Source organism: Pristiophorus japonicus, chromosome 1 (genome assembly GCF_044704955.1).
Source record: "Pristiophorus japonicus isolate sPriJap1 chromosome 1, sPriJap1.hap1, whole genome shotgun sequence".
NCBI classification, from domain to species: Eukaryota; Metazoa; Chordata; class Chondrichthyes; family Pristiophoridae; genus Pristiophorus; species Pristiophorus japonicus.
Window position 1 is genome coordinate 167,895,986 of NC_091977.1, and position 26,015 is coordinate 167,922,000.

Genomic DNA, 26,015 nt, shown 5'->3' on the forward strand with positions numbered 1-26,015 from the left:
ACCCAGCCTCTATGACAGGTTTGCATTCTTCACTGATCACAGTTTCATATAATTTTGACATTGTTTGCACTAGACGATATAATCAGAAATTTTATGACACATGTTACATGAATTTTCATAACTTGAAGTATTTGGAACCTCAAACTGCTAGAATGATTCCATCCAAATTGCAGTCATTTTATCAGTTAATAATGACCTGTTTTGATTAATAATTGTACTTGACAAATTAGCCAGCAAAATATTTGAGAGTGTCAGCAGTTGAATTCTGCAGGGGGTCAGTGGAGACACGTCTTTCAAGCTGAGGTGGGAGTTCAGTGGCCATTCGATCGGTTGTTGAGTTGACAGCTTCAAATGTAAAAGTAAAAGCTCCTACTTTACAGAGATATCTTCCCTCAGCCACAAGATCTTCCTCACTGCATTTCCACAACAGATTCACCATGCTGTCACTCTTTATACAAGTCCATCCAGTCTCATCTCATTACCTCTCTCACCATTGACAAATCACTTCTGTCATCTCTACTTCACCTGCCATCTATTACATCACCATGTGTGCCCTTTATACTCTCTCACCTTGGTCCTCAGAATCCCATCACAATCAATCCCAACACCAGCAGCACCAACAACAACACTGCAATCAACTGATGCTGCACAGGACAGAGGGCATCAGCACCCGACCACATTGCTGCCCAGGACACAAGGGATGGCCTCACTATGGCCAGATTTACTTTACTTGATGCTGTACACCCTGGCTGCCACATGATGCGTCAGGTTTACACCACCCCACACCAACAACATAAAGCATTCCTCCAATGCCCAAACCATTCCATTCACACTCTGCACCATTGCGAGGGGTATGGGTCACCATTGTGTCTCACCATTCACTGCAACTCACTAAGCCACTTCCAAAGATGCACACAAATCTGTCCAAGAATGCAAAGTGTTGAAAATAAAGGCTTCAATGTTTGACAGCACATTAACAGAAACTTTACATGAACATTGGATAAAAGACCCGCATCACTACCCTTGAGTGTTGTTAGTTGGTATGATTGCAATAGGATGAGGGTGAGTGTGAGGGGTGGCTAGTGAAATGGGGACGTGATAATATAGCTAAAGAGGGATGGGTGGAGGTCACAAGTAAGTTGGTGTGAGTAAGGATGTGCAGGAGTAGAGTAGGGAAGGCAGAGTGATGGGGATGTGATGAGAAGCACAGCAGGATGAGGTTGAATGTGGCTTTGTCCTAATGTTTCGTGATCTACTGAGATGATTGAAAGGTTTGCGACACTGCACCTGGGTCCTCCTGCCCTCCTCTACAATGTGCAGCCAGGCTGTGTTGATCTCCTGGGGAGGTATCTTCTGCCCATGAGAAGGGAAGAGGACCTCCCTGCATGGTTGGAAGAGCCAGGGTGCAGCCGTGCACCTCTGCAGTGCTGATCAGTCTTTGCAGCACCTCAATGCTGTTGAACACTGACAGCACAAATGTCAAAATAAAGTTGGCCACGGTCCGCTTAAGGAAACCAGCTAATGACCTGTCATCTAATAATGTTACCAGATACACGTCCTCTAATTGGCTGTGAAACGTGCTGGGTGGGCTTAACAAGCCCCATCAAGGTCAATTCATTTCATTTCACCCTCCACCGCCATTGCCTGCTACGGACCCGCTGAGATCAGCAAAATTGCAGCCTGTAATTTCAGCTAAACAGCAGGTTGCATTCTTTAAAATCTGACAGATTAGTGTATATTTAGGCTTTGAATTCTGCGGGGGGGTCAGCGGAGACTATGTCTTTCAAGCTGAGATGGGAGTTCAGTGGCCATTGGATCAGCTGTTGAATTGACAGCTTCAAACGTAAAGTAAAAGCTCCTACAAAATATTAGAAACATAACCAGAAACATTACACTTCACTTTAATAAATTAAAATTTCCAGAGAACACCACACAGATAGATCAGCCTCCTGCTGATTTCACCACCTGAAAGATTGCACTGCACAGCAGGTTCTGCACTGCGCTCATTTAAATCAGCACCAAAATAACAGTGCGCTCTTTTTACAGGTGGGAATTATCCTCATCCCACGATGGCACTGCCCGCTTTTGGGCTTTAGCAATTTTTTAGGCCTTAGACCTTTACTCTTCATGAATTGTTGGATATGCAAGTGATTTTTTTGATTATTACCTTCAAAATGCAATATATATATTTTTTAATTGTCTCTGCATTTATCCCCCAAGTCTGGAAGAATGGAAAACAAAGGGGAAATCATCGACTGGAAACTGATTTTACATGGTACCTCCACCAAACCCGAGCACATGCAAAAACCTAGGGTGTACACTCCTTACAATGCTGTTCAGAATGACAGGAGAGGTGTGGAGAGAATGGAAGAGTTTTTAGAGGTAAATAATAGCTCTTACCGAGAATTAGATCATCTTTTTAATGAAGTATTTTATAACATTGTTGGTTAAAATATATTTGCAGGGAATAACTTTTTTATGTAAGAAAAGTTCTGGCAGGAAAGCATGATGCTTCAAAATCATGTTACAGGGATAGAGTGGGGGAGTGGGTCTAATTGAATAGCTCTTTCTTAGAGCTGGCAAGGCATGATGGGCTGAATGGCCTGTGCTGTAACATTCAATGATTCTATGAACTATTTTAGTATCACTGGAGGGAAAAAGGTCAATGAGCACTCAAAATATTATAATTACCAACATTTACTCTTTTAAATATTTACAGTGGAGTCCCATTGAACAGATATAATCATTGAGATTCTAATATTACATTAAATTTGATCATTTTTATAATCATTATTACAATTGTGAATGATACTGTGAAGTCCTAGCTATCTGAGGATGTAAACGTGCTGGCCAGAAGTACATGTGCTGCACATATTACTGAAATGTAAACTAACTAAGGACAGACAGGTAGGTGCTATAGCTAGATAATAAAATTTTCCTCATACCATACGCTGTAATGTTGCCTATTCTCTAGTCCCACAGTGCCAAAGTTATGGCAGAAGAGTGGGAGAACCCCACGGAAATTTACATGGTATAAATGCACCCTATAGTTAATTGTTTGATCCTGAGGTCTTCAATAAGATTGAATGATTGTTTCCCATCCGTCAGAACCTTGCACATTGCATAACCATGTAGCACTTTCTAATTACACTATTGTGATTAAATACTGTAAATGTACAATAGATTTGTAATATTCCGTAGGGGTAATTTTATTAATTTGCTTTTTGTTGTGGCATTTAACTCCACCTGGAGTATATACCAGGGATTTGCACATGCACACCCAATAATTTTCCATCTAATACATTTATAAAATTATCTCTTATATGAATAGTAGCTTATAGTTATATATCAGTTTAGCTCAGTTATTAGGAGTCTCAACTCTGAATTAGATGTGCACTCAAGTTCCATGCCAGAACTTGAAGATATTAAATAAAACCAGAAAATGCTGGAAATACTCAGCAGGTCAGGGAGCATTTGTGGAAATATTAACAAGGTTGGCAGTTCAGGTGGATGTTAAAGATCCTGTAACAGTATTTGAAGAAAATATTAATGCATGTTTTAATTGGATACTAAACAAATATGTCTATCTAGTCTATTACAAGCTGATCTAAGGAAACTAGAAACATTGTTTTGCATTGTCCATTTTGCTGTTGCAGGATGACATTTCCAAGAATGGTGAGCATGTAAATCTACACACGAAGGAGAACACCAGCAATGAAGATGTGAACATGGAAGACAATCGAGAAGAAGTAGCCTTACGTCCTGCTCAAAAAACATTCGACCAACAAACTCAAGATAATAACGCTATGCACTTTTTCCAAAACAGTAGATCCCATGAGGATATGAAAGTACCTATTCAGAGCTTGTATCAAGCCATTGGAAAATTAAACAAACAGTCCCAGTTGAAAGACTTAGAGGACAGTGAATACAGTGACCAGCTTTATGACACCAAACCTTATAAACATAGAGATGATAGATTGCTTCAAGCTTTATTAGAGATGCTGGCAGAGAGCCAATAATTATTAGGATGTGGACAGGTTTTATGTTAAGTAGGGAATTTAATTGTTTTGTCCTGTGATTCTGTGAATTTGGAGAGAAATAATCTTGACAGAATTTAAATTATATTTTCATTATTTATTTATAGTTGGTCTATAATGTTCACAATATCCATCAAGTACCATGTGATTATGTACAGTACATTTTGTTTCATGACTCTAATGACACAAACACTGAGAACACATACAGAGATTTGAAGTATGATACCAGTAAAATATAGTCTAGCAGAATCCAGCCCATCATTGGGATGTTATCAGTTAATAGGTTATAAGCAAATTATTAATATAAAACAGTAAATACTATAGAATTTTTGTTAAGATGCATTTATTTTGCTAATGATGGGCAAATGATTGAGCACTGGTTTCATAAAATTGCATTGGTTGCTTGATTTATTAATTGTTTGATGATCTGTAAAGCTTGACAATCAAACACAATTTTACACAAAATATTTTTCATAAAAGTAAGCTTGATTTGCCTCAGCCCTGACCGTTGTTGTTTACAACATTGGTTTCCCAACCAAATAGCCATAGATCTTAGTCTCAGAGTAGTTTGCCGTTCTCATCTATTGTTATTAATGGGATGACTTTCAATGCCACACAGCTAGTTCACTAAACAAAGAGTGCCTCATGATCATGAAGTAGTCAACCTAAATGGAGGCAAAATGCTGGAATTGGATGAACCCAGAGCGACACAGGCTAAGTTGAGGACAGATTCACAGCTTGGCTGACCCTCACCATTCCATCTGATGTAGGCCACAAAGAGCCTTCTGGGAGGGGGTGGAAACTGAGGAATAATTCACTTAATAAAAAAATAAATGGAGCCAGCAGTCTTATTCACTGTTAAATAAATGGTGTAAGCATGTAATATAAGAGCTGGAGAATCCCACACGTTGATGATTAAGAAGTGACTTTTTAAACCATCATAAATAATCCTGTAACTCAGAAGTAAGTGAATCCAAATTTAAGTTTCAAGTTATTTACATATTAGATAAAAGTCATTTTTACCTCCCAACATGTGGATTTCTGGTTATATAACAAGTATGGTATTTGTTTATTTAAGCTAAAATGCATTGGGGACTGGGTGACATTAAATTGGTACATTATCCTTTCACTTCTGGAACTTGGGGTTAAATCCAACCCAGACCAATGGGATGAGAGTTTTCTTTATCCCACTCTCTTTTCTCTACGAAGGTCCTGCATAAAATGGATTGGTCAGTGTCGAATTACTGGGTGTGAGTAACCAGCAGCAATCACCCTGTTGTGTGGCATTATCCAAGCAATCTAACCTAAAGCAATGGTGTGGGCAATAGAAATGTTTCACTGCAGCAGTAGGTGGAAGGGGGATGTTTCAGGTTGAGATTCAGACATATTTTGGACCAAAGTAGAAAGAGCCTGACTCTGCTCTCACCACTGCAGTAGCTGGTCTGTGAATGCTTGATACTAGTTCTGAAGACCCAAAAGTGGAAAAGTGTTTCAAATTTCAGCACTGACAACCATTACCTTAATGAGCATATAATTCAGTTTATATTATTTTTATTGAGTATCTTGAATGTTATGTTTGACCAGTCTGTGAGATATGAGATAAAATGATCAAACCACTGATTGAAGGGTGGTTTTACTCATTTTCCTGACAAAGATTGTCAACAAGTAATTACTTTCGAAAGAAATGTAGCAAAGAAAACCCAATCAAACCACTAGAATATTATTGCACCTATCAGATTTGATCAGTCTAGAAATATTCCTGTTTCCAATCAGTTTCTAGATTTCTAAAAGTTTATTATTAGATATAGGAGTTCTCCCCTCAGTGTTCAAAGTCCCCCTTTCCTTTATAAAATTTAAGCAGCATATTGCATAAGGCTGCAGTGTCCTTAATACTATAACAAGCTGGGAGAGAATGTGGTGAAATGCTATGGTTAGTGGTTGTGGTCACTTGAAATAATTCTGATATAAAATAGTGAATGTAAAGCCCAAGCAGAAAAGCTATATTATTAGCCTGAAAAAGAACAGGCAGTACCCTAGCAGGTGACAAGAAAAGATGGTGCTAGGCTATCTTACTCAGCAACATGGGTGAGCAAGGATGTTTAGTCCATGCCTCAGGATATTTTCGAAGAAAAAAATAATTAAAAAAGGAAAAGTAGGAGCTCCCTGCATGGCTCAGTTGCTAGTATACTCTCCAGCACGAATGGCTATAGTCAGCGAAAGTAATATTTGTGAATATGTGTACATATTTGCCAAAATAAATCTCTTGTGGCAATGTTCACAACCATTACCATATTATCTATAACTGGATCACAAGATCAGATACATTTATGTAAAAGGGAATGTCTCCCTATTTGTTTAGTCGAAAGAGGGAGAAAGAATGAGATGAAGAGTCAGAAAGAGAAAAGGGTTGGGTTTAACTGACCCCACCTGCCATTTAAAATGGAGCAGGGGAAGGACCCCCTCCCCTTCACACGCTGGCTGACTGCAATTTTAAATTGCAGGCGGCAAGGACATGTGCTTCAAACTGGCGGACTCCTCTTTAAATATGCAGATTGGGCTCAGATTACATTCTTGGGTCCAATCTGCTGTTTTAATCTGAGTCCTGAGCGGGGAGGAGTGATGGTCAGACCTGCCGAGAACATGAGCCAGGGTTAGAAGAAGCCCAGCGGAGTAACTTTAAAAAAAAACATTTTGGGGTTTCCTTGTGGGTCATGAGAAGCAGAAGTGCTCCTCCAGGCCACACAGGAAATCTTGAACTTCTGCTACCGTGGAGATTCCCCATCCCTTTCCCCCAACCAGGATTCCCCTCCTGGAACACTTACACTGTACCGGGGACAATTCCTGTGGGCCCTCGGTGGCAGCCTCCTGCCCGATTTTAATGGCTGCGCAGCATTTCCCGTCGAATTCCCAACCGTCAAAGTTGGAAAGTCAGCAAGCAGCATGCTAATTGAGGCCCGGTTGTTAAAATCAGCAGAGCCTGCTTGCTGCCGATCCTGGTTGGTTTTGCTGTGTTGCTGTCCGGAAGTTAAAATCGAGCCCCACGTGTGTGATAGGCAGACAGAGCAAGGGGCATACTACTTTTTAAATAAGAGTAATTATGTAATAAAACAGAAATTATTATTTACAATACAAATATCACACAATACAATTCTGTTTAGCAGCATGTAGTGGGGCTATAAGGAAATCTTGAAGAACCTTAGAATTTAAATAATAGTTAAATAATAATTCCACATGGAATCACCTTTTATATATGAGTTTATATAGCATCTACCATATAATGTGAACATAAAGTTTCATTTGTGATCCCAATTTAAAAGTTATTATTTGATAGGAAACAATGTCATAATAATTACTCTGATATCTTATTCAGCACACCATAGATTAGGATAACTCAGTGTATAACTCTTTCAGGAAATTTAAAATTAGCTTTTCAAATTAAATTTAAAACTAGTTAAATCTAAATTTGTATGTGTGGTATAGATAGAACATAGGAACAGGAGTAGGCTATTCAGCCCCTCAAGCCTGCTGCACCATTCAATTAGATAATTGTCTTAACTCAATCTACCCGCCTTGGCTCCATAACTCTTAATACCCTTGCCTATTAAGAATTTCTCGAACTCATTTTTGAAATTTTCAAAAGTCTCAACAGCTTTTTGCGGAGAGAGATCCAGATTTCCATTAACCTTTATGTGAAGAAGTGCTTCCTGACATCACCCCTGGGAAAATGAAACATTGGGGGTGGTGGGGGGAGGTGGTCTCTCATAGGCTATGTGCCTTCCTTATTTATTGAATAATCTGTGCATCCCATTGTTCCCTATTTGCTCTGTTTATCCATTAGGATTGCCCATAGGGATTTAATAAACCAATGAAAGTATAACTGAGAATGAGCATTTTGAGCACCTCAGGATACTGCATTCTTATGTAAACAAAGTCAATCAATCTTGCATCTTGTTGCTGCTGGCTAGCATTTTTCATAGATAAATCAAACTCTAGTCAAAGAGGCACAGTTATCATCCAGGTGCAATCACTTTTTACTGCTTTGTTCAAGTAAAACAGTTCCCTTTGCTCTTTGAGGGCCCATTTCTGGCATTAGATTTGCAAACATATTGGAGACCAGGAACCTTTACGATTATAGAGATCATTTGTCAATAGCACTAATATATTTTTACTAATAGTATTAAAATCCGGGTTTTGCAGTATTTTTCAGAGGATGATTTTCTTACCTTAGATATGGTAGGCTAGAATGATATAGCTTCTGCAGGGAGCAGTTTAATGAAAAAACATTCCTTTAATTTAATTTGTGAGCTTTGTCACATAATATTCTGAATGACTCTTGCTCTCAGTAGTACAGTGGAGACCTATTAATGCCACTTTTGCTACAGCCTGAATACATAAAAATTACATTCAACAGGATTTGAAAATAACAAGGTTTCACACTAATTTGACATCTTTTTCCTCAAAGAATCAACAAATCTACTATGTAACAAGGCAAAATAAAGTAGCATCCTGCAGTTTTGTGGTTTTGATTGTGTTACCCATTTAAAGACTGCACACAGTGCTTGTATCTGAAGTTAACGTTTGGGAGAGCTGAACAGCAAAAAACGTGCAGGCTTGGATCAGCATACCCAAGTACTATGAACTGAGTTTTGTACTGTCAGGGTAACCGTGCTGTTTCAATTGTGTGGACTGTATGCAATTATTTTTCCTTTGTAATTGTGTAATTTTTACACGAGTTTTGTGCAGTCTTCAAACAATGGTTGAATGTGATTATCTTTAAATAACTCAGCTCAAACCTCTTTCACGTTGCATATAGAAGACCTGAAGTGTCAAAAATTAATAAAGTTTGTTTGTGCATGAAACTTATGTGTAAAAAGTGATGCTAGGTGAAAATTTAAAATAAAAAGTGGCATTAGCAGATCAAAAGTTAAAGTGAATGGGTAAATTCTGAGAAGAGTAGCAATCAAAGAGATGGTAATGAGTGGCTCCACTGTTACTGTACTTCACCTCTCACTGCCTAATTTTCCTTGGTTACTTTGGTTGTGTTTTATTTTGCTCTGGATAGATATACATTTAGGAAACTATTTTTAGAGAATTATTCATAAACCCATGTACATACTAATTCAATATAAATATTAACCACTGATATGCCCATATATGATACATTTCACTAATGGCTAATAAATCAGAAGCAAGTATTTTAAATTATGGATGATTCTCATATTCTTGGCTGGACATTACTAATAATGATATGGTTATTACATGAATCTTGGATTACTAAGATGAATACAATAATACCCTAGCGGCACTGGCGAGACATAATGCACAATCCACAGACATCGATTATAAACAGGAGTTGAAGTTCATAATAGCCCACTGATCCACACCATCAAACACATGCCTGATGATTAATTTCAATTATTAAAAAGCTTGATTGGCTGTTTTTTATTGTGTAGAGCCTGTCCTACATGCAGCGTTTAATCTATTAAACTGGTTTTATTTTTAAATTGCAAAATTTGTCCTACTTGCACCTGATGTAGGTCATTACTTTCTTCAGAAATATAGCAGCCTTGAAGTCAGAAGGGTGAAATTTGCTCACATATGGGGATCAATAATACTGGGCTTGGTGCCAGTAAAACTGCTGCACATTGGAGTCAGGTGACTCATATTATCCGGTGGTGAGGCCTGCTATCCACCTATTGCACAATATATAAAGCACTGAGGAAATAGTTGTGCATTAGGGGCCAAAATTATATTAATGTGGTGGCCCTATAACACAGGCTCAATATATGAAACAGATGTTGGATAATAGGTCAAGTTTGTTGATTTTTTTATTTTAAAAGTTTAGAATGATGAAAATATTGCAAAGGAGAAGACTGAAAGGCACTATGGGGGACAAATTGCTCTGTGACCCAATTGGGGATGGTAATCTGCTGGGGCCGGGACTTCTTGTATCCAGCGCAGAAGTCCCACCCCCACCACTGATTTTGACTTACCGCCCCTCAAAGGAAGTGGAGTGCATTCCCACGTGCTTCACTTCCTTCAGGGGCGGGTCCCCGGCCACTACTGGGGCCAGTACTGCAGCACTACACAAATGCTCCACGTAGCGCTGATGCACTTCAATGCGCCTCTCCTTCAGTTAAAGGGGAGACCCACTGTGCACTCTGCAAGGCCTCTGATGGCCTCCACTAGGCCACCGTAGCAGCACGGGATTGGGCCTGCAGCCTGGCAACTAAAACGGAGTGCGGGCTGCATGATGGCGCAAAAGAACAGGTAATGCAGCTGACCGGAGAGTCTGTAAAACATCTAAGATAGTGGCGCGGGGCGCGGGGCGCGGGGCGGGGGCCGGAAGCCGAACTGAAGGGATAAGAAATCTTAGGCTATATAGCAGCTTCAAAAGAAGATCAACCAAGTGAAAATTTGACTAATACAAACCTATGACCTAGAGTCATCCTAGCACAAAGGAAAATGCTTATGATTGTCGGAGGCCAATCATCACAGCCACAGGACATTAGGAGTTTCTCAGGGTTTTGTCCTAGGCTCAACCATCTTCATCAATGACCTTCCCTCCATCATAAGGTCACAAAAGGGGATATTTGCTGATGACTGCACAGTGTTCAGTTCCATTCATAACTCCTCAGATAATGAAGCAGTCTGGGCATGCATGCAACAAGACCTGACAACAATGTTCCTCTAATTTTATTTTGGCCCACATGGCCCCTTTAAAAGCCGGCTCACCAGCTGCAAGAGACCTGCAGAGTGTTGCATGGCTGCGCGACTTAAAGGGATCATTGCTGGACAACATTCAGACTTGAGCTGATAAGTGACAAGTAACATTTGCGCAACATAAGTGCCAGGCAATGACCATCTCCAACAAGAGAAAGTCTAACCGTCTCCCATTGACATTCAATGGCATTACCATCATCTAATTTCCCCCCCTCCCCCCGCCCCACATCAACAACCTGAGAGTCACCATTGACCAGAAACTTAACTGAACCAGCCACATAAATACAGTGGCTACAAGAGCAGGTCAGAGGTTGGGTATTATGTGATGAATGGCTCATCTTCTGACTCCCCAAAGCCTTTCCACCATCTCCAAGCTACAAGTCAGGAGTGTGATGCAATACTCTCAACTTGCCTGGATGAGTGTAGCTCCAACAACACTCAAGAAGTGACAAACCATTCAAGCAAAGCAGCCCACTTGAATGGCTTTCCATCCACCATCTTAAACATTCACTCACTCCACCACTGGTACACCGTGGCTACTGTTTGTACCATCTGAAAGATGCACTGCAGCAACTCGCCTAGGCTTCTTCCGCAACACCTCCCAAACCCGCATCCTCTACCACACAGAAGGACAAAGCCAACAGGTCCATGTGAATACCATCACCTCCAAGTTCCCCTGTAAGTCATATACCATCCTGACTTGGTAATATATTGCCATTCCCTCATCGTTGCTGGGTCAAAATCCTGGAACTCCCTACCTAACAGCACTGTGGAATTACCTGCACCACATGGACTGCAGCAGTTCAAGATATCGGCTCACTACCACCTTCTCTAGGGTAATAAATGCTGGCCTTGCCTGCAATGCCCACATCCTGTGAATGAATAAAAAAAACTTATCCCTATTATCTACCCATAAATCTGATCAAAGAAAGTATTTTCATTTATATAGCGCCTTTCACTTCCTTAGAACATCCTGAAGCACAGCAGAGCTAATGAAGTACTTTTGAAGTGGACTCACTGTTGTAATGTAGGGAGACATGGTATCTAATGTGTGCAAAACAAGATCCCACACAGAAATGGGATGAATGGCCAGTTAATCTGTTTTTGGTGGTGTTGGTTGAAGGATAAATGTTGCCCAGAGCACAGTTGGATCTTTTACACCCTCCTGAGAAAGCAGATTGAGCCTGAGTTTAACATCTCATCTGAATAATAGCACTTCTGACAATGCAGTACTCCCTCACTACTGCACTGGAGTGGCTTGAATCCACAACCTGCCACCTCAAAGGTGAGAGTGCTATCAGCTGAGCCGAGAAAGTGTTGGAGGTCCCCGCAGGCATGACCCGAATATAACTACAGGGATATCTGCTGGTGCATCTTCAGGGTTTATCTGTTCTGAAAGCCACATGAAATAACGCACTGTTGGATATATAAGGGATAAAGGGGATGTAACCGGTATTGTTGCTTTCCAAATTTTATCACTTCGCATTCATGACAGATTTGTCCATGACATTAGCCGGAATTTGGCGACAACAACTTGCATTCGTATTGCACCTTTCATGTGGGAAATGTCCCGAAATGCTTCACGTAGAAGAAATGCTGCTGAAAAACATAAAACTTAGGAGAGACAATTGAAAGAATGGTTGGAAAGATAGATTTTGAGATGTAAAAAGTAGAGAAATTTAGGGAGGGAGTTCAAGAAAATAGGCCAAATGACTGAATGATTTACCACGAATGAAGGAATGAGCAGAGGAGGATGCACAGGATGCCAGAGTCAGAGGACTGAAGGGTATAGACAGGGTGTAATATTGGAGGCAGTCACAGAGGCAGGGTGTGACAAAGCCATGAACTGACTTGTACATGTAGATAAGATGTTTTGAACTCAATACAGAGAGCCAATGGTGGTTGGTAAGAATAGGTGGAGCTGGGTGAGTGTGACTTAGTTCAAGACAGTATGTGGGTGGCAGAGTTCTAATTATATTGGAGTTTATGTAGTGTAGAAGTCATGATTTTGCTGAGGAGGGGATTGGAGAAGATGGGAAAACAACTGGTTAGTGCCCAATTACAGGCGTGAAATGGGAGGCACAATAGTGAAGGGGTTGGCCCTAGGATCTCCTGAAAATGATCTTCAGGCCTCATTAACATGAAATGTGTGCACTGTGGGTGCCAATCTGGTGTCATGGTGCAACTCGCTGGTCAGGCCAGGCAGGATCAGATGACTCAGATGCTAGCAGCAGCCTTCAGGTAGCTTCTGAGAGGGTGGGGGACGGGGAGTGGGGGTGCAACAGGAGGTGGGTGAATGTGGACCCTCGGCGACCTGCAGTATCACTGTGGAGTCAGGAGGAAAACTCCCGCTCCTCTTGGCTCCACATATACAACAACAACGTGTATTTATATAACACCTTTAATGTAGTAAAACGCCCCACAGCACTTCACAGGAGTATTATAAGACCAAATAATTGTCACCGAGCCACATAAGAAATCATGGCAGATTGGTCAAAGAGCTAGGTTTTAAGGAGCATCTTAAAGGAGGAAAGAGAGGTAGAGAGGCAGAGAGCTCAAGGGCTCAATTTTGCCCAAGCCCGTTTTCTGGCATATTGCCAGAGTTACGCCAGTTATTTAGGTCCAGAAATGCGCCAGAAAAACATGTCCAAATTTTCCCCGATGTTTATACTGTAATCCGGAGCTGCGCAGTGTGGCCAGTCGCCTCATGGGGTGGAGCCTGCTGTCTGCGCCGAAAAATGCAGCTGGGCCTTCTGCGCATGCGCGGGAAAAAAAACTTAGGTTTTTGACGTCGCTGCAATGGACGCGCACGCGCAGTACAGCTCCGAGTTGGCAATCGAGAGGCCTTCAGACTGGGACTGGGATCAGCCATGATCTTGTTGAATGGCGGAGCAGGTACAGGGGCTAGATGGCCTACTCCTGTTCCTAATTCTTATGTTCTTATGGGATTTCAAGCGGGTACAGCTAGATATCCAGGGTAAGCATAGAGTAAGGAAAGAATGGGATGGTTTATGGTCACTTTTAAGTTGTTTGTAATTAGTTATTCATGGAAATTATAGTCAAACAGAAAACTGTAGACTTGTGTCACGCTCGGTTATTCATTCATGTTATGTAGGTTTGGATGACCATGTAGGGCCAAAGAATTCCGATGTGATGTGATGATATAGGATAGGTACTGGATTAAAGGACTGGTAATTTTTGTGAAGGTGGGGTTAAATGATGACAAAGGGAGATTGTTAAACAGTTGCAAACACTTTATTGATCAGTTGAGTTTGGATTCGTGCTTCTGCCATCACTGAGGAGTTATCTGAGTCATGGTCCTCCTGATACTCCATGTTCTTTTACCTCCAAAACAGCTATGGCACTTCCAGAGGCACCTCCATGCCCAGGTCTTTCTGGATAAAACAGTTGCTCCCTCCCCCGCTAACCCTCTCCGGTCCCCGAGTGAGTGCTTTCCCGGTCCGCTCCGCTTCCCACCCCTAGCCCAGGCCGAAGGGCTTGCCGGTCAGTGCGCTCCCTCCCCCGCCAACCCTCTCGGTTCTCCGAGTGAGCGCCGGTCCTGGTCCGCTGTGGCCACAGGTGAGTGCCGGTCAGTGCGTTTCCTCCCCCACCAACCCTCTCCGGTCCCCGAGTGCCAGTCCTGGTCCGCTCCACTTCCCGCTCCTAGCCCAGGCCGAATGGCCTCCGATTTACTTACCTGCACCGATTTCTTTAACTCTCCGCAAGGATTTTCTCGAGTGGCCACATACGCTGACCTAAGCAGAATTGGAGTAACTATCAGCTGGCCAAAGTTTACTAAATGTTGGCATAGGTGGCTGGTTACGCCCCCTTTGGATGAAAAAAAAACTTATCTAAATAAAACGTAACTAAATAAGTTATGCTGGTGCAAATTGATTGAGGAAACTGTGCATTTTTAAGTTAGGCCAGAAAAAGCAGCCTGCTCCAAAAAAACAGCGCAAATCACTGTGGAAAATTGAGCCCTTTCGGAGGGAGTTCCAAAGCTTACTCAAGGCAGCTTAAGGCAGGGCCAACAATGGTTGAGCAATTATAATCAGGGATGCTCAAGAGGGCATAATTAGAGGAGCGCAGATATCTTGGGAGGTTGTGGGTTTGAAAGAAATTATAGAGATAGGGAGGGGCAAGGCCATTGAGAGATTTGTAAACAAGGATGTGAATTTTGAAATCGAGGCATTGCTTAACCGGGAGCCAATTGTAGGTCAGCGAGCACAGGAGTGATAGGTGAATGGGACTTCGTGCAAGTTAGGACATGGGCTGCCGAGTTTTGAATGACCTCAAGTTTACGTAGGGTAGAATGTGGGAGGCCAATTAGGAGTGCATTGGGATAGTCAAGGCTAGAGGTAACAAAGGCATGGATGAGGGCTTCAGCAGCAGATGAGCAGAGGCAAGGACGGTGACGCACAATGTTATGGAGGTGGAAATAGACGGTTTTAGTTATGCTATGGATATGTGGTTGGAAGCTCATTTCAGGTTCAAATATGACACCAAGGTTGCGAAAGTAAGTGAAAGCAAGTGAAACCAACTGGTTATGGTAGTGTAGTGTTTATGTTACTGGACTCGTAATCAATGTTCCCTCTAATTTTTTCCTTGCACGGGCCCTTTAAATTTGCTACATGTCAGCTGCGTGCATGCATAGTATCGCTTCCAGCGGCAGCGCTGGTGAGCAGGCTGTGCGAGACCTTGTGATCGGTGGCCACGCACCTCAGATGGAACATTGCTAGTAATCCTTGTCCTTCTACATGAATCACTGAAAGTTAACATGCAAGTACAGCAAGCAATTAAGAAAGCAAATGGTACGTTGGCCTTTATTACAAGAGGATTTGAGTATAAGAGTAAAGATGTCTTACTGCAATTATATAGGGCCCTGGTGAGACCACATCTGGAGTATTGTGTACAGTTTTGGTCTCCTTACCTAAGGAAGGATATACTTGCCATGGAGGGAATGCAACGAAGGTTCACCAGACTGATTTCTGGGATGAGGGGATTGTCCTATGAGGAGAGGTTGAGTAAAGGTAAGGCGAAGGTTCATGAGGCATTCGTTAACCCCGCAGGGGGAGTCTTTGAGGCGGCCAACCAGTTCATTTTTGATGGTGAAGTCAACTCCGTGAAGGCGGCGTTCTTCCTCTGGTCTTCCTTTCCAGAAAAAGATTTAACCTCTACCATGTTCCTTGAGCTGGCCTTCCCCTGCCTGCTGGGTCTCGCTTAGGGCAGCGATGTCGATGTTAAAGCGTCTAAGTTCCCAGTCAACTTTGGTGGTGCGGCATTCTGACCTGTTGCTGTTGGAGTTGTCCATTAGGGTCCTGACGTTCCAGGTCCCAAAGTTCATATTAGATGAGTGGAAAAGGCCTGTGCGTGAGTTCTTTTAGTGTGGGGTGGTCGTTGCACACCGACTAACCACATGGGCTTAGCTGAGCAAGGTCTTGGTCCAGTGGCAAGGGGGTCCAAGACGACTGGAGACCAGGCACTGCTGTATGAGCCTAATTGCCTACGGCGAGATGTTGGCCGCAAGCTCGCCGCTGAGTAGGGTAGGGTGGCCTGCTGCTTGGTTGGGGGCAGGCATTGAGAGGGTCAGCGGTTCACTGGAGTTCAGTGTGGAAGGTCAGGGTGGTCACAGCCATGGTACTCACCACGTTCTGGGGGAGAAGAGACCAGGTCACCGACGGGAAGGAGAGACCCAGTCGTCGCTGAAGGGGAGGAGGCCCAATCACCATTGAGGAGGCGAGGTCCAGCCGCCACCGATGGAGGAGGAGAGGTCAGCTGTCATCGCCGAAGAGGACGAGGCCCATCACTGCTGAGGAGGAGAGGCCCAGCCGCCGTCGCTGGAGGAGACACGATCGCCGCTGGAGGGAGTCCGATCGCTGCTGGAATGCAGCAGTGGGCAGCGTGAGGTAGACCCCAAACTTGTGGTCGGAGGCTCACTGGGATCGGCGGGCGTCGTCGGGGATCGGGTGGAGCAGCAGAGTTGGCCACGTCCAGTCGGGAGCGTGAGGTGAGCCTGTGGGGCTCGTGGGGAAGAGCAGGTCCGAACGCCGCTCAAAGAGAAGAGATCCAGTCGCCGCTGGAAGGGAAGAGGCTCGGTCGCTGCTGGTAGGAGGGTGGAGGTTGGTTCGGTCATCGCCGATGGGTGGAGGCTCGGAGGGAAGGCTCGTGCCTGAGGTAGGCTCAAATTTGTGGGATTTGTGTTTGAGGGTTTTAGGGTAAGAAATGCACCCCCTATTAGGACCTATTAAGACCAGGGCAAGCTTAAACAGTAGAAGGGGGGAGATTGGGGGTGAAAAGGTGTCGAGTTAGCAAGGATAAGGTTATTTGGCAGGGGAGATCCGTCGGGAGCTGCCATCCCGACGGCCATCTTGTTGATCCCCGTCGCCGCTGGAGGGAGTCCGATCGCCACTGGAGTGGAGCAGCTGAGTTCAGGTCTTTGGATTAAGAACATAAGAACATAAGAACTAGGAGTAGGCGGAGGCCATTCTGCCCCTCGAGCCTGCTCCGCCATTCAATTAGATCATGGCTGATCTTCTACCACTCCACTTTCCGGCACTATCCCCATATCCCTTGATTCCCTTAATATTCAAAAATCTATCAATCTCTGTCCTGAATATACTCAATGACTGAGCGTCCACAGCCCCCTAGGGTAGAGAATTCCCAAAGATTCACCAACCTCAGCGGCTCTCCCCCACGAGCCACACAGGCTTACCTCACGCTCCCGACTGGACATGGCCGACTCAGCTGCTGCACTCCAGTGGCGATCGGACTCCCTCCAGCGGCGATCGAGTAGACTAGGCCTATATTCTCTAGAATTTAGAAGAATGAACGGTGATTTCATTGAAACATACAAAATTCTTACAGGGTTTGGCAGGGTAGATGCAGGGAGGATGTTTCCCCTGGGATGGGGAGTCTAGAACCAGGGCTCACAGTCTCAGAATAAGGGGTCGGCCATTTGGGACTGAGATGAGGAGAAACCTTCACTCAGAGGGTGGTGAATCTTTGGAATTCAGAGGGCTGTGGAGGCTCAGTCGTTGAGTATATTCAGGACAGAGCTCGGTAGATTTTTGAATATTAAGGGAATCAAAGGATATGTAGATAGTGCCAGAAAGTGGAGTTGTGGTAGAAGATCAGCCATGATCTTATTGAATGGCGGAGCAGGCTCGAGGGGCCGAATGGCCTCCGCCTGCTCCTAATTCTTATGTTCTTATGTTCTTATGTTCTTAATCCAAAGATCTGAACTCATAACCCCACCATGGAAGTTTGAGAATCTGAATTCAGTTAAAAAATCTGGAAATAAAATAGTAAGTATCAGTAAAAGTGAAATCAATTATTGTAAAAATCCAAATGGTTCACTTATGTCCTTTTAGGGAAGGAAATCTGTTGCCCTTACCTGGTCTAGCCTATATGTGACTCCAGTCTCACACCAACATGGTTGACTCTTAATTCAGGGCAACTAGGGATTGGTAATAAATGCCGGCCTTGCCTGTGAAGTTTACATGCCGCGAATCAATATATAATTAGTTTACTTGGTGGCCTTCAGTGCGCAGAGAGGGAGCAATCAATGCAATATGTTGGTGAATTAGAATGAACAAGGTTAATAAGAAAGTGAATAATGCAACAACAGAGGAAATAACTAATTCATCTTTTCACATTGAGCCTTAATAAATACAAGAAATCAAGTGCAAAAGTGAATAAGAGGAATATTTTTTAAATCCTGTGATCTTTGTACTAGCAGCAGTTAAAATGACTTATTACTTCTACTACCTTTAATATTCATTTTCACAGTTATGTACTCAAGACATGATGGGCTTTTATCAATCAAACAGTAAGGAATATTAATGTTTACTGTTTGAGTAAATTGACGGTTTATTTATTAATAGAAAATAAAAATCTACAATTGATTGTTATTTTAATCTCTGGGAAATAAATGATGCTGATAAAACTTAGTCACACTTTTATGTTTTCAAACTCAAATTAAGATCAAAGACATTACCAGCTATCTGAATAAATAATTGTCAATTTGACATGTTGTTGCAAGCGCAGATGTTTAAATGAGCTTCCGAGACATCAGGATATGTGAAATGTTTACTAGAGGAAGCAGTCAGAGATAACAATGTTGCAATAAGATATAGTGGCCAAAACCCATGGCTCTTTCAGTGCAATCCCACACAAAGATGCAGAAGTGCAGTGGAAGAGATATGATTTAGGTTGGGATGGGAGTTCTGGTCTTTCCCAGCAGTTTCCACAGGGCGCTGTTGGACTGAACTTCCACCCAAGCTAAACAAGATCAGTGATATAGGAAGTGCTATGGCTGGTGGATGGGTGTCTCAGGCCGAAAGTTCCTCTGCCCTGATGTATTGGAAGAGTGCTGGGCTGGTACACTGAGAGAGACCAGGTATGCCAGTCTGTCAATGTGGTACCCACCTAGGAATCCAGGCCAATGATGAGTCCTGGACCTGAAAGATAGAACATTTGTAGACATTGTAGCATTGCATCTGAGGCGGGGGGGAGAGGGCCTGGACCCCCTAAACCTAGTAACCCAGCCTGCAACTTCCAGCTGCTTTGGCAAGTAGGCACTCGAGATGTGTCCTCAGTTGCCCTCAGAGAATGTTTCCACTTGAGGGGAAGGGCATAACTAGAGACCATCAATATAAGATAGTCACCAAGAAATCCTATAGGGAATTCAGAAGAAACTTCTTTACCCAAAGTGTGGTGAAAATGTCGAACTCGCTACCGCAGGGAGTGGTTGAAGCGAATAGTATGGATGCATTTCAGGGGATGCTAGACAAGCCTGGGGGGAAAAGGGAATAGAAGGTTATGCTGATAGATTTAGATGAGGAAAGACGGGAAGAGGCACAAGTGGAGTATAAATGCCAGCACGGAGTGGTCGGGCCGAATGGCCTGTATCTGTGTCGAATATCCTATGTAATTCTATGCAATGTAGTTGCATGGCTGCCTGGTGGCCCCACATATTGTGGGTGAATTTCAGGCAAGAGTTGCACCTCTGATTAGTATCTCAGTATTAGTATTAGTTTTAGTATCTTGGGCATTAGGGGCAGGAAATGATGTGCTGTTGCTGCAGCTTAAAAGGGCATTCTATATGTTCTGGTCAAGAGGGGAGAAGAACTAGTGAAGCTTTGCTGACAATTTTTTCAGTCATTAAGGGAATGGCTAGGTGACTCACCCAACCTAACTCAAGCAAGCTCAGCTGAGGAGAGACATCATCTTCACTTTGGATGGTTGCAGTGTCCTATGGAGAGGTGGTGAAAATACTTGCCAGAGTTAGCCACCCATGTGAATGCCAACAGCACCATTCCAAGCACCTTGCTACGGGCCACAAAACGTTCAATCATTTCAGTAGAGTGCCAAGATAGTAAACAGCACTGATCTTTTAAAAATATGAATTCTCAGGATGTGGGTTACACTGGTAAGATTGCATTTATTGCTCATCCCTGTGGCCTTGAGAATCTGGTGGACCTTCTCTTTTAACAGTCCTTTAAATGCTGCAGTCTTTGTGGTGATGGTACTCACACAGTGGTGCAAAGTAGGGAATTCCAGGATATTGAACCTGTGATGATTGTTGTGAATGAATAAAGAGTCTGACTGGATACTGTAAGCTCAAAGTAAAATGTGACCTTAGTCTTTTATTGCAGGTCTTCAGAGTGCCTCTCTAGCCTGTGAGGCCTCCTTAAGTACAGGTGCTCCCAAGGGATTGTGGGATCCCTTGGCACTCCAGGGGATGAGCCCTCTGGTGGTTACACAAGGTATTTACAGATTTACAAATATAATAACACTCCCCCCCCCCCCCCCCAAAGTCAATAGTATAACTATTTACAAGGTGAGTCGATCTGGGGCCTTTCTTTCCCTGGTTGATTGTCTCGGTGCAAATGCTGGTTTTGGTGAGTTATTTGTTACATAAGAACATAAGAATTAGGAACAGGAGTAGGCCATCTAGCCCCTCGAGCCTGCTCCGCCATTCAATAAGATCATGGCTGATCTGGTCGTGGACTCAGCTCCACTTACCCGCCCTCTCCCCGTAACCCTTAATTCCCTTACTGCTTAAAAATCTATCTATCTTTGACTTGAAAACATTCAATGAGTCAGCCTCAACTGCTTCCTTGGGCAGAGAATTCCACAGATTCACAACCCTCTGGGAGAAGAAATTCTTTCTCAACTCGGTTTTAAATTGGCTCCTCTGTATTTTGAGGCTGTGCCCCCTAGTTCTAGTCTCCCCCACCAATGGAAACAACCTCTCTGCCTCGATCTTGTCTATCCCTTTCATGATTTTAAATGTTTCTATAAGATCACCCCTCATCCTTCTGAACTCCAAGGAGTAAAGACCCTGTCTACTCAATCTATCATCATAAGGTAACCCCCTCATTTCTCGAATCAGCCTAGTGAATCGTCTCTGTACCCCTTCCAAAGCTAGTATATCCTTCCCTAAGTAAGGTGACCAAAACTGCACGCAGTACTCCAGGTGCGGCCTAACCAATACCTTATACAGTTGCAGCAACACCTCCTTGCTTTTGTACTCCATCCCTTTCGCAATGAAGGCCAACATTCCATTCGCCTTCCTGATTACCTGCTGCACCTGCAAACTAACCTTTTGGGATTCATGCACAAGGACCGGTCCAGGCAGCGGGCGGTCGAGGGGGTCGTTCAACCTGACTGCCTGCCTTTCTTCCGCTCTTACATCCGGTCCAGGGTGTCCTTGGAGATGGAGCACGCGGTGTCCACCGGTACGTTCGCGGCCTTCCGCGAGAGGTGGGCACCGGAGGGACTGGAGTGCATCATCACGCCCGGCAACCAAATTTTAATTTGATTTTACGTTTTTAAGTTTAATTTGTTTTAATTGCCGGTGCTTTTAGTGTCCCCCTTCCCTTTTATAGGGGGCACTGGGGAAAATTGTGATTTTAGTGCCCCCAAAAAAAAACCAAAAAAAGAAAAACACAAAAAAAAAAAAAAAGGGGGGGGAAAAAAAGGGCCTTGTAAATGTCTGGAGTGTCACCCAGGTCGGGTGGCACCGTTTAATGTTTTATGTTTTGCAGGTGAACTCCAAAAAGAGTTTCATGCACAAGGACCCCCAGGTCCCTCTGCACCACAGCATGTTGTAATTTCTCCCCATTCAAATAATATTCCCTTTTACTGTTTTTTTTCCCATGGTGGATGACCTCACACTTTCCGACATTGTATTCCATCTGCCAAACCTTAGCCCATTCGCTTAACCGATCCAAATCTCCTTGCAGCCCCTCTGAGTCCTCGACACAACCCGCTTTCCCACTAATCTTAGTGTCATCTGCAAATTTTGTTGCACTACACTCTGTCCCCTCTTCCAGGTCATCTATGTATATTGTAAACAGTTGTGGTCCCAGTACCGATCCCTGTGGCACACCACTAACCACTGATTTCCAACCGGAAAAGGACCCATTTATCCCAACTCTCTGCTTTCTGTTCGCCAGCCAATTCTCTATCCATGCTAATACATTTCCTCTGACTCCGCGTAACCTTTTGTGTGGCACCTTATCGAATGCCTTTTGGAAATCTAAATACACCACATCCATCGGTACACCTCTATCCACCATGCTCGTTATATCCTCAAAGAATTCCAGTAAGTTAGGCCCTTGCTGGGCTGCCTGGTGTGGTGAGTCCTGCTGGGCTGCTGCGGGTGATGGGTTCTGCTTCGTGGTCAACCGCTGTGTCGGTTGCCACTGGTGTGTGTGTTGAGGGGTCAAAAAAGGTAGGGTCTAATGTGGTTTGCTCTGGATAGTCCATGACTCTGAGTTTGGTTTGGTTTCCTGTCGATGAGTCCATTTGAAAGTTTGACCCGAAACACCCTACTCCTCTCTTTGGCCATAACAGTGCCGGGAAGCCACTTGGGACTAGTCCATAGTTCAACACAAATACAAAATAATTAATTTCAATTTTGCATGACCCATTTGCGCTATCATGATATGTACTTTGTTGAAGCCGCCTGCTTTCTACCTGTTCGTGTAGGTCAGGGTGGACTAACGAGAGCCTTGTCTTAAGTAAACTTTTCATGAACATAGAAACATAGAAACATAGAAGATAGGTACAGGAGTAGGCCATTCGGCCCTTTGAGCCTGCACCACCATTCAATAAGATCATGGCTGATCATTCCTTCAGTACCCCTTTCCTGCTTTCTCTCCATACCCCTTGATCCCTTTAGCCGTAAGGACCAGATCCAACTCGCTCTTGAATATATCCAATGAACTGGCATCAACAACTCTCTGTGGCAGGGAATTCCACAGGTTAACAACTCTCAGTGAAGAAGTTTCTCCTCATCTCAATCCTAAATGGCCTGCCCCTTATCCTAAGACTGTGTCCCCTGGTTCTGGACTTCTCCAACATCGGGAACATTCTTTCCGCATCTAACCTGTCCAGTCCCGTCAGAATCTTATATGTTTCTATCCTTCTAAACTCCAGTGTATAAAGGCCCAGTTGATCCAGTCTCTCCTCATATGTCAGTCCAGCCATCCCTGGAATCAGTCTGTTGAACCTTCGCTGCACTCCCTCAATAGCAAGAACGTTCTTCCTCAGATTAGGAGACCAAAACTGAACACAATATTCCATGTGGGGCCTCACCAAGGCCCTGTACAACAGCAGTAAGGCTTCCCTGCTCCTATACTCAAATCCCCTTGCTATGAAGGCCAACATACCATTTGCTTTCTTCACCAGCTGCTGTACCTGCATGTCAACTTTCAAGGACTGATGAACCATGACACCCAGTTCTTGCTGCACCTCCCCTTTTCTTAATCTGCCGCCATTCAGATAATATTCTGCCTTCGTGTTTTTGCCCCCAAAGTGGATAACCTCACATTTATCCACATTATACTGCATCTGCCTTGTATTTGCCCATTCGCCTAACCTGTCCAAGTCACCCTGCAGCCTCTTAGCGTCCTCCTCACAGCTCACACCGCCACCCAGTTTAGTGTCATCTGCAAACTTTGAGATATTACACTCAATTCCATAATCTAAATCATTAATATATATTGTAAAGAACTGGTGTCTCAGCACTGAGCCCTGCGGCACTCCATTAGTCACTGCCTGCCATTCTGAAAAGGACCCGTTTATCCCGACTCTCTGCTTCCTGTCTGCCAGCCAGTTCTCTATCCACGTCAGTATATTACCCCCAATACCAGGTGCTTTGATTTTGCACACCAATCTCTTGTGTGGACCTTGTCAAAAGCTTTTTGAAAGTCCAAATACACCACATCCACTGGTTCTCCCTTGTCCACTCTACTAGTTACATCCTCAAAAAATTCCAGAAGATTTGTCAAGCATGATTTCCCTTTCATAAATCCATGCTGACTTGGACCAATCCTATCACTGCTTTCCAAATGCGCTGCTATTTCATCCGTAATGATTGATTCCAACATTTTCCCCACTACTGATGTCAGGCTAACCGGTCTATAATTACCCGTTTTCTCTCTCCCTCCTTTTTCAAAAAGTGGAGTTACATTAGCAACTCTCCAGTCCATAGGAACTGATCCAGAGTCAATAGACTGCTGGAAAATTATCACCAATGCATCCACTATTTCTAGGGTCACTTCCTTAAGTACTCTGGGATGTAGACTATCAGGCCCTGGGGATTTATCGGCCTTCAATCCCATCAATTTCCCGAACACAATTTCCCGCCTAATAAGGATATCCTTCAGTTCCTCCTTCTCACTCGACCCTCGGTTCCCTAGTACATCCGGAAGATTATTTGTGTCTTCTTTTTGAAGACAGAACCAAAGTACTTGTTCAATTGGTCTGCCATTTCTTTGTTCCCCATTATAAATTCACCCGAATCCGACTGCAAGGGACCTACGTTTGTCTTCACTAATCTTTTTCTCTTCGCATATCTATAGAACTATTGCAGTCAGTTTTTATGTTTCCGGCAAGCTTCCTCTTGTACTCTATTTTCCCCCTCTTAATTAAACCCTTTGTCCTTCTCTGCTGAATTCTAAATTTCTCCCAGTCCTCCGATTTGCTGCTTTTTCTGGCTAATTTGTATGCCTCTTCCTTGGTTTTAACACTATCCTTAATTTCCCTTGTTAGCCACGGTTGAGCCACCTTCCCCATTTTATTTTTATTCCAGACAGGGATGTACAATTTTTGAAGTTCGTCCATATGAACTTTAAAGGTTTGCCATTGCCTATCCACCGTCAACCCTTTAAGTATCATTTGCCAGTCTATTCTAGCCAATTCATGCCTCATACCGTCAAAGTTACCTTTCCTTAAGTTCAGGACCCTAGTTTCTGAATGAACTTTGTCACTCTCCATCTTAATAAAGAATTCTACCATATTGTGTTCACTCTTCCTCAAGGGGCCTCGCACAACAAGATTGCTAATTAGTCCCTTCTCATTACACATCACCCAGTCTAAGATGGCCAGCTCTCTGGTTGGTTCCTCAACATATTGAGGAACAGATCAGCGGGTGGAATTCCAGTGAGCGAGTGGGGACTCATGCGGTAGCTAAGCAGGACTCAGGATAGGCGAGTCTTCAGTGAGCCTTCAGTTACCCTCTTCAAGCTCTGTTTGATGCTTTGCACTGCTCTCTCTGCCTGACCATTGGATGCTGGTTTGAATGGGGCAGATGTAACATGTTTGATCCCATTGCGGGTCATGAACTCGTTGAACTCGGCACTGGTGAAACACGGCCCATTGTTGCTCACAAGGACATCAGGCAGGCCGTGCATGGCAAACATGGCCCGCAGGCTTTCAGTGGTGGCAGCAGACATGCTTGCCGACATTATCTCACACTCAATCCAGTTGGAATACACATCTACAACTACTCGGAACATTTTACCCAAGAACGAGCCTAAATAGTCGACATGGACCCTGGACCACAGTTTGGAGGGCCAAGACCATAAACTTAGTGGCGCCTCCCTGGGGTGCATTACTTAACTGTGAATATATGTTACATTTGCGCACACAAGACTCTAAGTCCGCATCGATACCGGGCCACCACACGTGGGATCTGGCTATTGCTTTCATCATTACAATGCCTGGGTGGGTACTGTGGAGATCCCTGATAAAAGTGTCCCTGCCCTGTTTGGGTACCACTACCCGATTACCCCACAGAAGGCAGTCTGCCTGTATAGACATTTCATCTTTGCCCCATTGGTACGGCTTTATCTCTTCCTGCATTTCTAATGGGACACTGGATCAGCTCCCGTGAAGCACACAATTTTTTACCAAGGACAGTAAGAAATCTTGGCTCGTCCAGGTTCTAATCTGTTGGGCGGT

General features: G+C 43.6%; 1 protein-coding gene across 1 annotated transcript in view; it reads left to right on the plus strand.

Moving 5' to 3' along the window:
- Nucleotides 1-4,089, plus strand: part of pcsk1 (proprotein convertase subtilisin/kexin type 1) — a 95,972-nt gene extending 91,883 nt beyond the window's left edge. Inside the window, exons 13-14 of the mRNA XM_070866414.1 lie at nt 2,221-2,382; nt 3,657-4,089. Coding sequence (XP_070722515.1) covers nt 2,221-2,382; nt 3,657-4,019 — 525 coding nt within the window. The 3' untranslated portion in view covers nt 4,020-4,089. The remainder of the gene's footprint in view (nt 1-2,220; nt 2,383-3,656) is intronic.
- The last annotated feature ends 21,926 nt before the right edge of the window (nt 4,090-26,015 follow it).